This window comes from Lagopus muta, chromosome 3 (assembly GCF_023343835.1).
Source record: "Lagopus muta isolate bLagMut1 chromosome 3, bLagMut1 primary, whole genome shotgun sequence".
NCBI classification, from domain to species: Eukaryota; Metazoa; Chordata; class Aves; order Galliformes; family Phasianidae; genus Lagopus; species Lagopus muta.
The window spans coordinates 30,524,491-30,540,339 of record NC_064435.1 but is presented as its reverse complement, the minus strand read 5'-3'; the positions used below and the strand labels follow the sequence as shown (position 1 = coordinate 30,540,339).

The window sequence follows — 15,849 nt, the reverse complement described above, 5'->3', positions numbered from 1 at the left end:
TTCTTAACCCACACCTATTCTTCAAGTATAGCTTTGAAAAAAAATGAGTTTTGGCTGAATTTAAAAAACTTTTCATACAACTGATCTTCCTTTCTGTGAAGTGTTTTTCCGATTCTTTGTTTTGTTTTGCTTTCATGGTTTGTGTGAGGCAGGCTTTAATGCATTGAGCATATCGAACAATAATCCTAACTAGGGATTTGAGTCAGAGGAAATTTAGTAGCAGCTCCTGATATCACTGGGTACGAAGGTCTCAGTCATTAAGGACCACAACTAAATAAACATGCTAGGATATGATTACTTTATTGCTCTTTGTTCATTTTATGTCATTTCATTGCCTTACTAATGGCTATAGGATTAAGTGTGTAAGGGAGTTTTGAAAATGTAGAACTGAAAGAGGTATATAAAGAAGTGTGTGCTTGCCATAGAGACTCTGTCTTTTCCTAATCACTAATGATGGAGAGACCAATTTACCTTGCATAGATAAGCAAGGGTAGGGAGAGGCACAGAGGGACTTTGTGAACAGATCCATTTCTAGGCTTCATCCTCACTTCAGTACAGCTGATGATTTTTATGTGCCTTCATAGTGGCCCCAATGGGAGAGGCTGTGCCATTACACGTGCTGCATTTTTCCTACCCAATTAGCCAAACAGTGCATTTCTGATCCACGGTTGATGTATGAAAATATGCATATGAGGATTACTTTTATATGTACATAAATAGCAAATAAAACACTCTCATTTCTGATATTGTCAAAATCAATCTTGTATACTGGTGCAGCAGTATCACTTATGAGGACAAAAAAGTACTGATGGGTTAATAATTTTACTGCTTTCTATTTTGCATGCACTGCAGTTTATAAGATCAATAAAGAATATAATGCCTCAGCAGACCTACAATTTAGACTGTAAGAATCTCTGGTCTTGACTAAAGTCCTGCTGTATCTAAATAAGGGGAGCTATTTTCATCCCAGGTGTCTAGAAGTGATTTTCTGTGTTGTCATTTTCTTCCATGAGGAAGCACAATGTATGGCCCATAAGGTTTCTAGTAAAGTAAAAAGCAGAGCAAAGAATGATGTCTTGGATGAAGCTAGTTTTCTGTTTCGTTTTCTTCATTTGTTTTATTTTAACTAGAGAATCTGAAAATGACATGTACTTATCTGGAATTTACTAACAAGGAATTACATTTTGGATGTAGAAAGAAAACGTATTTCAGAACTTTACCATAGTATATATACCAACATGAAATTGTTTTGAATTTATAGGTAGCATGGATGAAAAAAAAAACAACAAAAAAGTTGTAAAACAAAAAAGATAGTACTGTCCCTAAAGCTTAGCATTTAAAAATGCAAGTCATGCTAGAAAAATCAGCAAGGCAACATGGGATATAAGGTACTTTTCAAGGTTACTACAAAGTATCCCTTGTTTTTATTCATACCTTCATCCTTCTTGAAATCCTCTGCACACAGTCAAATTAAACTCCTTTTTTTTTTTTTTTTTAGATTTTTCTATTGCAAATCCTGTTTTACTATATAGTTTACCCTGTACCTAAACACTGGGGTCATCCAAAGAGCAGGAAATCTTTTATTCATATGCTTCTCTGTCAACAGTTCCACAGTTTTAAAAGCTTTCTGTCTCTTCTTCCCTATATATAATCCTTTCAGATAGCATTTCAAGACCTTGTAGAAATTCTATCTTTTGTTGTGTTTTTTTTTTTTTTTTATTCTGCAAGTGGAAGAAAATCTGGCAACACTGTCTGATGACTTAGTCTTTTCTCAGAGTTTCTTTAATCTTCAATAATACCTTTGTACCTTGACTAAAAGTACTGTATTCTCATCCTTTATAATAAAAATAATTTTCTTTTGGAGCAAGATTGGTTTACATTACAGGTAGTTTCACATTTATTTTACTTTTATTGACTGCAGGTGTTACCTACAGGTGAGGATGGAAACACAGACCAGGAAGTCAGCCTTCCCTCATCTGTCTGTGGAGAACTGAATCTTTCGTACTCTGTTGTTTTGTGTTCGAATGTAAGTAAAGTTTTGCTGTATGCTTCACTAATATACTTGCTTTGTAGAGACTGTATAGATAGTTGTCCTATTTTGATATGTCATTCTCTCAGAAAAATGATGACCGGAGACACAATTGTATGAATGATTGTGTGCTCCTGAAAGCCACATAAATATCTGTGACATTGGAGAAATTGGTGGTAGGTTAGTGGAAGGTGTGCACCACACTAAGACTTTTATTGGTACGGTGTATTATCAATTATGTGCAATCAATACATTGTTCTACCAAGGCTGTGCATACTACTTTTGAGGCAACTGCTCCTTCATCATACATTATTTCTCCAGCTGTCCAAATTCTCTTATGCCCTGGGTAAGGTGACCAGAAGAGCAGAGAACCACTAGCTTCTTCATTTTACAACTCTAAAAAGTATTGCCCCTGAAGATCTAGTCAAGATCTAGTGATATTTTATACCGATTTTATCAGATATTTTTCAGTTCTGGGCTTTAAATATACAACATTTAAAAATATATTTTTCCCTTTTCTACTTTATTAAAAGAATTCTATTGTGAACTCTCTCTCTCCATAATCCTTGTTCTTTCCTACCCAGCAGCAACTTATATGCTTTGAGTTCAGTTCAGCTTGCTTCATCAGGATGATTTTTTGCACATTTTTCTTGTTTAATTATATAACATTTCTTTTGCTCAATTTGTGCAAACATCCTTTGGACTTGTTGCAGTTTGATTGTCTGTCAAGGGTGGCTGCAAAGAAGAGAAAATGATATTCAGAGAAAATAGTGTTGGAATGTAACTTATTTACAATTCCAATAACAACTTTGTGATTTGAACATGTTAGTAAAGAGTGTTTCATTCAAGTGTACATTACCACACAACTTGCTAAACATGTCTGAGAATAAGGCTACTCCAGTCTGGGCAAATTAGATGGATAACATCATTTGTGTATCAGCTGCAGTCAGTATAGTTCAGTTAATTGTTAGTAAGGTTAACATTCTGTCGTTTATATTTGCTTAATTCATAATTGGAATACCACACTTGATATTGCTCAGTAACTACTTAAAAAAAAAAAAAAAAAGAAAAAAAGTAATGATGCAAATGTTGAGCAACATAAATCTAAAAGAGATCTTCTGAGTCATCAATTTAGCTGATATCATCAATAATAACATTCATAAATCAGTCTCTTAAAACCAGTTGAATCCCTTGCCTCTGCTATGTAACTGAAAGTTTGTCACAGCGCACTAATCCTTCCGCATTTAGAATCTTTCCACTTGTTAAACTAAAATTTAGTCCTTTGTTCTTATGAAGTACTGTTTCATTATCTATTTTTTTTTCATATATTCATCATACATGATTTGTAGAAAACACTCCCTCTCATTGTTTACTTCACCAAGGTGGGTAAACCAACTCCTCTCAATCCTCTTCTGCGATATCTATGTTCTCTTGCCCTGAACATGGCTGGCAAGCCATTAGTGCTCCTTAATTTCAGCTGTAATGGCAACTTTTAAGCCCTTTCTCCCATGTAGATGGAAGCAGAAATACTGTGTAGTCTCGTGTGAATGACAGCAGGAGGTGTAGATGAGTTCTGCTCCCTCTGTGGAATGTGTTCAGAAGTACTGGTGGAAGCAACTGGTTGACAGTTGACTTCTTCTGGCTAAGTGAACAGATGCTCCAGTGTTTCAGTTATAACTCTTTGAGACAGCTAAGCCAATCTTTTCATGGAAAACTACTTAAATATTTCTCTTAAAATTAGAGAATACTGTAGTAATTTAGCCTGGGAAGGTATTACGATTTGTAATAACCAAGGACAAATCTTGTACTAGTGGAAGAATGAGGGGTCTGGCTGTGGAGCAACTCTGCTGAAAAGATCCAAAGGGACCATAGCAGACAAGATGTCAAGCATGAGCTAGCCATGTGTTCCTGGAGCAGAGAGGGCAACAGCATCCTGGCTGTTACAAGAAAATGATTTCAAGTGGGATCAAAGACAGTAATATTTTTCCCCTTTATGCATCACATTAGACAGCATTATTTAGTTCACTTCAGTATCACTTCTTTCTTGGCTGTATTTTATATTCAGGTCCCCTTCAGGAAATAACATCAAGCTAGGATTTTATTGTTCTAAATTTTATTTTTATTAATGCTTGTCTTCAAAAAAATACATCACAACAATTTGCTACGGTACTATTTCAGTCAAATTAATTATCTTCAAATTTGTAAGTTATGAAAAAAGCTGGTTCTGTTTCAGCTGTAAATCTTCTGTAGGCAGACAAATGAAAAATACTTCAGTTATATGAAATAAAATTTTTGTTACCAAAGTTTGTGTCTTCATGTCTTTTTAGGATTCGGTGATTCTGAAGACTTCTGGGTTTTGGAGTAATTATTTCAGCCAAATTTCCTAGGAATTGTTGTATTTCTGATTTTATTTTATTTTTTTTAACTGTGTTTCTAAAGCAACAATGCTGCAGTTTTATTTATTTGAGGTATGCAGGTCATATTAGATAAGCACATCAAAATACATTCTTAGATTTTCAATTAGGAAAAAACTTACCATGTTTCCTATCCCTAACATTTATTATATGTCCAAAAAATTATAAAGAAGCTTCACCATTTCAGTTGTACTTACAAAGAGATCCAGGCAAGGCCAAATTTTAGCAGGAGACCACATTTCATATTAGAACAAGCAGAATATCCACCTCAAACTGCAAATGTTGCTGTCTCCTCCGGTACACCAATTCTGTTGCGCTAGGTATAACAGTCAGTCTACTACAACAATGCCTACAACTCTAGAGCTTACATTACCTAAAAAGACAGTATCTTGTCACCCCTATTTCTCCCAGTCACCTGCAGAATTTGAAGTTTTTCAAATAATTTATTTGTTTTATGTGTGTTAAAACCTTGCCATAAATGGTTGGATATGCCCATTAATGACCTTTTTGTCATCTGTCTAGTTTAAGTCATTTAGTTTGCTTACACTCGAACTCTTCTGACTCAGCCTTCCTGATACTTAAACAAATTTGTTCTGCGGTTCATTCTGATAAGGAGATACTTTTCTAGGGGGCTTTTGCTTACTCTACAAGTTGAAAGACTGACTTCTCACAGGAAGTTACTTTTACCATGCTCCCGAATCAGATAGGGGTATTCAAATACTAATGTGTTTTAAATGCTGATGTATTTACAGAACTTAATGATCAAGTGGGCTGCTACCTTGGATATTTTCTCACATGTGTAATTAAAGCAATATTATTACCTGGGTAATGAATCATTTTTAGATAGGAAAGGTTGCCAGGGCATTTAATCAGTAAAAACTACAGTTTATAGCTGCTTTTTTTCTGTTGAATCAGAGGAAAAGTTGTATATATTTACAACATTGTTTTGAAAAATCACCAAAATATTGCAGCGCAGAAATTTTTGTGTGATTCTCCTGAGATATAGTTAATAGATCTGCTGTGATTTCTCCTTTTATTCAACATAGTTTTTTAATAAGGCAGCTTAACCTGTCATGGAAAGCTGTTCCTGTACTGTTCTCGACTGTAGTGTACCTGCAGGATGGGGAACTGATGTGTGTCCACTGTATGCTTTGTATTTCTGATTCCCAGAACCCAAGGAAGAACTGACTAGGCTCTGAGCCTCTCCTCTTAGTGTTCCTTCTGAAGGAAACTACAGAAGAAAAAGTAGCCATCCCTGGAGGTATTTCTAGTGGAGTCAACATCTCTAACAGTATTTAAGAGATACGTGTATGTCACATGAAGGTGTGTAGATTACTGGTAGCCTTGGTAATGTTAGGTTAATGGCAGGACTTAATGATCTTGAGGGTCATTTGCCACCTAAATCATTATATGATTCTATACATCCATATCCTACAGTTGCGGGGAATTTGAATACATATCCACAATTGGAACTTCCATGCAGTAGAGATGTTCTACAGTTAGGGAAACTCACCATTTTCCTGTCTCTTTCTGTTACGAGGAATGTTCTTCACCTAGACTATTTTTGGATTTCAATACATGCAGCCCCATTCTTACTATGAAGAATTATGTGGGTATAGTGCTCAGCATTTTATGACTGCACACATGGCCATGTGTGTTACGTTGGCTGACTCTTGCTAAAGCTCAGGCATTCTGAAACATTTTATAAGGTGAAGTAAACATCCACTATATGTAGTAGGATCACAACAGTACTTGAATTTGTTTTGATTTTGATAAAGGATATTATTTCCCTTGGATTTGTATAACTCGTAGCAGATAGGACATATGATGTACTTGCAGTTTTGAGAAAGTACTCAGGTGAATAAAGCTGAAAGTAGGTCTCCATCCAGGGTCTCCACCTTCTCTGACTTGTAGGATTCACCAGTGGGTGTTTTGAAGGATGACACAAATCAACTCAAAGTCAAAGATATGTTTGGTGATTCTTTTTAGAAGTGCTTTTTCCTTTCATCAGACACAAAGACAATTAGACTTCTAGTGTGCATACAGATGACTATGTTGTAGGCACATGGACTCAAGCGTCATAAGCACTATATGCTCTCCTCTCCTCCTCTGTTCATAAAAAGAGGAATATACTTTTACCCTCTCTTATAGATACAGAGATAAATTTACTGACTACAAGATTCTTGGATAAAGTGATGAGGCCTACATGAGTACACTAAAAATAACTATATGATCACATGAATATTGCTTGTGTCCAGAAAACCCACCCTGACACAGAGGTTATCTATAATGTTTAATGTAGAATTGATCATGCAACTTACATTACTATAGCTACACATAATGATTCAGATTGAATCTTAATGATTGCATTGTGGTTTTGGTCATAACTGTACCTATGACTGTTTCTCAAAGCTTCCTCTTACGTAGACTTAAGATTAGGCCCAAGTACAACTTTGCAGTATTGCTTCCTTCATAGTTTCCATGCCAGCAATTTTTTCCTGCTCAACTTGATCAATGTTCTGGCTTTATTCTTCTAACAGATAAGTCCATCTTAGCTCTCATAAGATTAATCACCAGTTTTTTAAAAGGGACTTTTGCTAATTTTGAACTTATTAAAATTACTGTCAAAAATCTGTTCGGAATGGATTTATTTGTATCTTTCAGAAGTCACAGGAGTTAATGTTTTATTCCTACCTGGGAACACACCTAGCATTAATTTTCTTCTGCAGACAATTCTCTTTCATGTGAGCTGGGATATGAATTCATTGCATGCACAGAGAAGATGCTTCTGCCCATAAAAAAATCAACTCTCCAGGACCTTCCTAATTCTTAGAAGAGCTCTGATTGTATTTTCAAGGAGATATTGTAATCATTTTGTATTTGCTGGAATAATGGATTTGTTCTCTTAAGGAAAACAATGTAATGATTTGAATATGAAATTTCTTGGCTTCTGACCAAGTGAAATGGCTTCATTGGACCAATTTAGCAATATTAGAAGCTTTGGATTATTGATTCTGATATGGAAGCTAGATTTTTAGTAGTACTCAATCCCTTCATATATTACTGTTCTCAGAGGAAAAATTATCCCTTTGAAAGTCAAGACATGCATGCTTCCCCAGGATATGAGGTGTTCTGAAAATCTTCATGTTTATTACTGCATACAATTGAGTTCTTTTAATACTTTAAAAGACTGGTCCAAAATATAATTGCAATAGAATGTATGCCCTAATACTTTCCTCTCATGCATTCCGGTAGTATTTTGAATTTTCTTTGCTGTACTTTCAGTTTAAACTCTTAGTTTTTAGCACACTCTGAGCTTCACATTAACTGATTTTCTTGACAGTAAAAATGGGAGAAGTTGTCAAGCCAAGCATAACCGTGCCAGTGCCTTGGAAGAGTTAAGCTGATTGTGTTGACACAAAGTTCTTTCTGCAGGAATGTGATGAGTCAGTTCAGACACTAGTTAAAATTTTTAATTTTAGATAGAGTAACTGAAAATAATGGGACTTGTCTGACTATTTAGTTATCTAAGTAGTTTTTTTTACGTGGGACTAGGAGTTACACAGTCACTAACTTGGGCAGAAGTGTACTGAGTTCGACCTGAAAAATTATGTGGAATATATTACTCATTCAGCAAGGGATGGGATTTAGAAGTTAGAAGACTTGCTATAATTAATTCATCACACAGAAGGATTCTAAGCAAGATTAACAAACAAACAAACAAACAAAAACAACAGAACAAACTGTGTCCAAATAGTGGTTAACCTTTTTTAAACTCTTCTATTGTTTATGACAAAGGCAAAGGTGTTTATCTGTGGAGTAAAAAGGAAAAATATATATCATTATGTAGTATTTCTCAAGATAACACGGATAAATTATAAGCTACCTAGCTGGCTATATAAAACATTGTTTACGAGTAAGTTTCAATAAAAACCTGCCAAGGAGGCTTGTTAAGGAATTGCTAATCACATGAGGATGATTGAACAAGGACTTTTAATCTTGCTTATCAATATCACGATGTTTTGGTTTTATCTTGTGCCTGAACTCTCCTATTTTCTTCTCAGTTCATTCTGGTCTCCAAGACAAATATCTGATTAATTACCCTGTGTATCAGAAAATAATAAAAGTTATCTGATCTAAGCAAATAATTAACAAGTCATTCTAGTCGTTTAAATGTAACTCAGCAAGACTTGCCACAAAACTGTACACTACAAAAATCCTTTAAGCTCTGTAAACTGCCCAAACTTCAAGGCTATTGTGAGTTTTCAGGAATAAAATGAAGAATATTCAGTTAAAACAGAAATATTAAAGTCTACCTAATAGTAATCCAAACACCTAACAGTAAACTTTATCTGATGCTATGTAAAAAGCAAAAGTATCCCCTTTTTTTTTTTTTCCACCCTATGGAAATGCACAATTATCCAGATAAGGTTAGCTAATTCATTGTTAATCTGGCCACAAAGCAAGCACAGAAATGGATCGAAGTGGAAAAATACAGATTTACTACTAGCTTATGGAGAAAATCTGCTCACAGACAGTATAATATCAAGAATTACTAGAATCCAATATTTAGGACTGAGACATATTTGAGCAAGATGGAGAGCTTCCCCCTGCTAAATACATTTTTGTAGGCACACTCGATAATAATTCAGGAGCCAATCCAACTGTTAGAAAAACACTGAATAGAAATTCACATGTGGATGCATACATGCATGTATACATGTGCATTTTATATAAGGCAAGATTTTAAATCTGCTTTTGTCTGTCTACATTTGTCTCAAGGTCTACTGTGGCCAGATGCCTCCTGGAGCTGCTAGAAAGGGGAATGTGTGAAAATTGTGTCCTTGGTCTTTTAAATCCTAATGACTAGTCTCCTAACCAGGAATATACGTCATGACTGTCACTTCTCCCTTAGGTGTCCCTGTAAATCTTCTCATAAAAATGTCGTACTTCAAGAGGCACAGTCTTGACTTTGGGTTCTCCACCACCCAGACACACTGCTCTCCATCAATGCAATTGTATAATATAACTGCTGGTTGACATTTCATGGTGGCCTGTATTCAATGGTCCATGTGCCACCTACAGACTATGAGGTGGCTTTCTCTGGACATTTCTGCTCTTAAGTAGTTGTTTAATTTGGTGGGAGGCTATCCAGAAATCTCTCCACTAAGGTGAACACTGTGTAATGTCAAAAGACAGTTTTTAAGTATTAGCTGTTCACATACAATTACTGTAGGAGCAATCTAGCTCTCCTTAGTTGAAGAAATTCATTGTAATATGAATAACAAAGAGTGAATAATGAAAATAAAGAGTGAATAATGAAGTGAAATAATAACAGTAGCAAAAATCTCCCTGATAGTAGTAGTTAATCAAAGGCTGGTGATCACCACTGCAGGAATATCACACGCAAATACAATGCTGATTTTGCTGGACCACTGACAGAAAGTAGCACAGCACATTGGGAAAATGCAGAAGATATTGTCTAAATCACTGTTATCTGTTCAGAATATGAGTGAATCCAATGTAAGAGTCATCCTCAAAAAATGCCTTACTATTAAGAAAAGTGACTGCAGATTTGTGATTTGAAATATTTTGTACTTTGCAAGATGCTACCTAGGAATCACACTGATATTCTGCAAACTGATGTATGTGCATGTGAGAAATAAAATTAGATAAACCAGATAACTTTGTTTACCTTGACCTTACAAAATGGGTGTAACATCTTTCCTTTGCATATGGCACCATTATATTAGTGTTGCTATGCTAGCAGCCTATCTCCTCAATGACAATGTAGAATATAAAATGAATAAATCATATATCCTTTTAGAATAAACTGCAGAGATTGAAATTCGGAATATGGAAAAAGGATCTGAAAGTGGGATATATCCTCAGCTTGTGTAAATTAACTTCAGATGCTGTGGCGACTATTTATCAGGCTTCAAATATTTTACAGCCTTCATATTCCTTTGATATTTCCCCTTAAGTGCAGACAGGGCAGAGGCCTCAGTGGCTGCAAGGTTAAAACTGTAAATTGCACTTCAAAGAATTTGGAGCATTAAATCTGCTACTCACCTTTGAAATTCTGGTGTAGACTAGTCATTGACATCTTCATAACTCCTGGGCAATATTTCCAGCAAAGCACTCTAAATAAGGTGAGTCCATAGCATTTGACCAGTCATAAGCCATCCATGTTCTTTGTTTTTTCTGTGTATGCAGATTCATAGCTGTTGAAATAGTGATTGTGTTCTACTAGATGGATACTTTTTGAAGCCAGAAACATAAAAACAGTTAACACCTCACAGTAATGATCTGTTCCTGTTACTCTAAAATGAAAAAAAAAAAAAAAAAAAAGGAAAACAACAAAACAAAAAAACTCACCTCTTGTCATCACTTATTAAAGGAATCTGTATTTTTGCTGTATGATGCTGTGGAGATTAGTGTAATGATTAGTCAAATGAAAAGAAGAGGCAGATTCAGTATGTGCAAGTATCTCAGTTTTATAGAATGCCTCTGCCTAAAAACGTGCAGTGGAAACAGGTTTAACCTAAATTTCCCAGAAAGATTTGTACTTGCATTTCAGTGGGCATGATTTGTTGCAGATAGTCTTATTATCTTGCCTGATATTTGTGCTGCAGAAATCTGATGTTGATTCTGTTTCTTACTTCACTTTTGAGTGTTTTATTTACTCACTAAACTTTCAGGGCAAAGTCAAAATGAAGATGCAAAATGGAGAAGACATAAAAACATCTAAGTGCTACGGATTTATCTGGTAAAGCAGAATGCTGATGCTGGGTGTATATTAAATTGTTCCTTTGATCAGCTTACTGGAAGTAGTAGTGCTCTGCATTTGCTCTCATGATCCACAATATTTTTTGAAATTTATTTTAATCAACTCAAAGACAACTCTGTCCTTGTTTGGAATTGTGTTGTTCTTTATGTGGGGGGCAAGGTAGGGACAGTGTTAGAGACTTGCTGTGGTCTTTTAGATCTGAAGAGGACTGTAGGCATGTTTCCATTATATTTAGGTCTTAAGCACAAGAGGTAATTTATTTTCCAAAATGTCTAAGAATTGGGTAACACACTTAGATTAATTACTCTTTTTTGGATGCGATTCACCTCTGACATTTTATTTCTTAAAAAAAGCCAATGATCTCCATCATGAAAAATTACACTGCAACATTAGGAATCTTTTAATATCAAACATGCTCATAATTTTATGTGTATTAGAATACAAGTTTCTGAGCCACTGCTCATGATTCGTTTATGAAATGTTTTGGGGTGGGCAGTGTCAGAGCTGATGGAGCCTTCCTATGACAGTGCCCATTGAGAGTCTGTTACAGGGTTGGGGCACTCAGTCTGCAGCAATATGGAGTTGTGTCTTTATAAGCCAAAGGTGAAATTCCTCAGTGACATGAGGAAATCTGCACACAGCTTCCTGTATCAAGCTTTTGGTGGATAATCTCTCTATGTCGGGAGATCTTTGGCCATGTTGATGGTTGCAAGGTGACACTACGGCATAAGTTCATGTGATTTCATTAGGCACGGTTAATGTAGGCTCCCTGTGTACTCTTACGTGTCAGCAAATGGCAGAAGAGACATATCAAAGTATGTGTTTTATAAGCATACTTAATAAATACTCCAGATTATTAATATAAAAAGGATACCTTTGGAGTATATCAATTACAACTCTCCATACTAAAAAAAAAAAAAAAAAAAAGAGATACTGTGATTCTTTATGTGTATTCCTTATTCAGAACATGTGAGAAACAAACAAGAAAACAACCCTTTAAATAAAGACCTTGTTGTAAGTACCTATATTTCTTAATAAACTAGCGTAATAAGGGAATGTATTGCTACTTACAAAAAAAATTCAGTAGTGATAGTAATCTAAGAGCTGTTTTCATTTTCAGGAAGACATTTTATGGAAATAACCTTGATTTTATTAGCTTGTGTACTATTTTATACCACAATCAGAAAGAATGATTACATTTATTATGGAGAACTGAACAATTAACAGGGTTAATAGACCTAAAGATAAGATTGGAATGCTTTCTGTATGTGACTATGAGATCAGATTTAAAGCAAAAAAACCAACAAATCTACAACAAAACCACACAAACAAGTACATTATAGTTCTGCTTTCTGCTTCTTCAGAGTTAGTGCAAAATTAATTTTGAAAAATCATTTTCTACTCAAGTTTACTGTATCACTAGTTTGAAAACTATTTTGTAGCCTAATTATGCAGTTTTAAAGCCTCTGCTTATCTAGGGCTAATATGTCTTGGCCTTAATTCTGGGGCTGCATTGTGATTCACCTAAGATGGAAAGAAAGCATATAAGTATTTTACAGTAGTAATTTAGAATACATTAATTGTTCATGATTTACTTTATGAAGCAAAAAATCCCCCCAAATACACATCTTTATGAATACAAGATGTAACTGTAAGAAATTTCCATATGAAGGCATGAAAAAATAGTATAAAGAACATTTCCCTATATTTATGTTTTTCCATATTAAAAAATCAATTGAAGTGAGTTTTTATATGACGGAATCAGAAAGGGTCAATTCATTCCCTCTCTTTAGTTGTCACTGAGGGGCCTGTTTTCACAGCAGTGAAGAAGTGATTTAAACAATAGAGGATATAATGGTATTGTCATACATTTCTTCCTTTTTAAATACACTCCCTTATTTAAAAGTTACTTGCATGGCAGACTGTTTTGGAGCTAGAGTTTTCTAATACAACTCAGCTAGCTGAAGATAAGTTTGAGCTTGTGCAACATGTAGTTTTGATATAAAAAGTCACAGATTTTTTCTAGGGTATCTTATTGAAACCTATGCACTAGGGAACATAAGATAATTCTACTTGAAGTGAAATCCTTGTATATAATTTTAACTAGCATCTTTAATGCAATGAATCATTTTATTACTATAACTAGTAACTAGTTATGTAGCAAATACTTCAATTACAACAAATTCTGCTACTGAAGAAACTTCAAGCTGAACCATCAGAATATAGCAGGAATCTATCTCATGATGAAACTACAGTGATTTCTTAAACAAATAAAGGCTTTCAACAACAAATAGTTTTTCAACAATCTTAATTTACAAAGATATTTTGCATGCTTCTTTTAAAAAAGGGAAAAAATAATGAAGAGGGTAAAAGATAATGGATCTTTTTACACGTCTGTTACTGTGAAGTGTTACTGAGTAGAATTTTTTTTAATGTTTGTAGACATGAAATAGTTTACCTCTTCAGTTGTAATCCTAAAATTCCCAAATACTGTTTTCTGTACTGTGTAGGAAATGTAACAGTGGGTTAAAAATGGCACCCTACAAAATCTGCAGGGAATTTGTCCAAGTAACATGATCAGTGATACTCTTAAATTTGGACATAGCAATGTGATAGCAGACATCATTCAAATAAACACTTAAATGCTGTGTATATAGTTATTTCCTCTTCTTGGTTAAGCATAACCTGGAAAGTTTTCCTGTACACGTAATCTTTACTGTAACTATTGTTTAGCAGTGTAAAGAGTAGTTCTCTGTACAGGCTCCCTTGCAAAGCAAGAATATCTGAAATTCTGCCATGCAGCATTTAAAAACATGTGATTAGCAAGCAAAATTCAGCAACTTTATGCAGAGATTCAAGTGACTTCCTGGGTGGGGTTTGTTTGGGTTTGTATGTGTATGCTAACTGATGAGCAATGCACCTACCCAAAATGTCCACCTTCTGTTCAGAGAAGGAAAATAATTTATTTTCTATGTACCTCAGTGGTTCTGAAAACTGCATACTGCCATTGCATTCTGCATGAAGAAGTTTTAGAGCAGGAAGCCATCTTCTGAGAGCATGTGAGATCCACTGCTGCCATCGCAGCAACACAATACGTGATGGGGAGGGACTGTAAAGAGGAGGGGAACTCTTGCTTTAGTGTTTATGTTGCTTCAGATCTTTGTTAAGAATGCCTGCACAGCCAGCTCATTGTCACGGTTGAAGAACATGAATAGTTGTAAAAATAGGCATCATAAGGCTAGATAGATGGGAACTGAGGATAGTCCATATTTGTATTGCACTTCCTTACTGTTTGAAACAGAGAGAACAAAATAGCATATGAATCTACAGTCTCTTTACACAAAGAAAACAAGAGTAGTTTTTTTAGAACCTTTACACCACTTTTTGACAACAAAATGTGTAGAAGGTCACAGGAGATAGGAAGCTTCCTGGATGTACCTGAGTTCATGAAAGAACTAGAGCCAGTATAACTTCTGATAAGGTAATTCCATGAAGCATTCCAAGATTATCAGAAGAGTTGCACTGTATCATAAAAAAAAAAAAATGCAGGTAGAATATAGCATGCAGAGGCAGTTTTCCAGCTCCTCCCACTGTAGCACGCAAGAGACACGGTTATAGTTAACTTTGGATAATCAACCACTGTAAAACAGAATGGAAAGCTTGTACATTTGAGCAGCTTTTTCAGTGTTTTTGCTCTGAATGATGAGGGTCTCAGAACCAATACTAGACATGGAAATGGCAAACTACAGTGAAGTTTTAGATCCTGCGTACACCGCACTGGAGTTTGAAACTATGCAGATTCTGTACAATGGCAATGGTGAGTTCTGCTCCATGATGCAAAATCATGCCAGTTAGTGGGAAGTGTGAATTTTATTAATGTTTTAAGATGTTAGCAAAATGTTTTATTAATGGCAGATTTGGTGATTGTTTTCAAACTACAGATCATCTCTATCACACTTCACTGTTAACTCTAAGTTAATGACGTTATAATTCTTTAACATTAAGGAAAATAAAAGAGTGGTTATATGTAATAAAATAACTGAACTGTACTGTCATCATTCAGTTAATCAAAGGAAGAAAATGGTGTATTCAGCAGTTGTTTTATTTACTGTAAGACAAATGAATAACTAGTATTGACAGTTGGGACATGAAAGTAAATGTTATATATAGCATTCAGAAGGACACGACAAGATTATCCAGAGGTTTGTGGAAAAAAAAATAGCTACTGCTTCTTGATGCCTAGTTTCTATTTGTGGGACATTTTATTCATTTAAATGTTAAAATAATCATTCTAAATATGTGTATATATGAATGAGGGTGATTTTTTAAAAATCATGTTGGCTCTCTACAGGCTAATGTTTAGCTGAGGAAAACTACTGGCATAAATTATTGGCTAATGCAGAGTTTTAACTTCAGGTAGATTATTTATTTATTTATTTATTTATTTTTGTGAGAAATTGTACCAATTGTACCAGTGCTTGGAATAGAAAGCACACAATTTCATTCTGCCATCTTTTTGCATTGAACAAAAATGGGTAGTTTCAGTCTATTAAAGTGAAGAAAAATATCAAGTGAATTAAACTCCCTAAAGTGTCTTTCCAAATCTTTTGATATAT

General features: G+C 34.8%; 1 protein-coding gene across 4 annotated transcripts in view; it reads left to right on the top strand.

Moving 5' to 3' along the window:
- HNF4G (hepatocyte nuclear factor 4 gamma) overlaps window positions 1–15,849 on the top strand; it is a 59,271-nt gene that overhangs the window by 23,000 nt on the left and 20,422 nt on the right. For 3 of the 4 annotated variants that reach the window (XM_048938643.1, XM_048938645.1, XM_048938644.1), the window contains one exon: window positions 1,922–2,026. Coding sequence is in view for 1 of the 4 variants with exons in the window: in XM_048938642.1 (XP_048794599.1) it covers window positions 14,933–15,050 (118 nt within the window). In the remaining 3 variants the exon portion in view is untranslated. Of the gene's footprint in view, window positions 1–1,921; window positions 2,027–14,866; window positions 15,051–15,849 lie in introns of those variants that run through there. The other variant, XM_048938642.1, reaches the window with a different exon arrangement.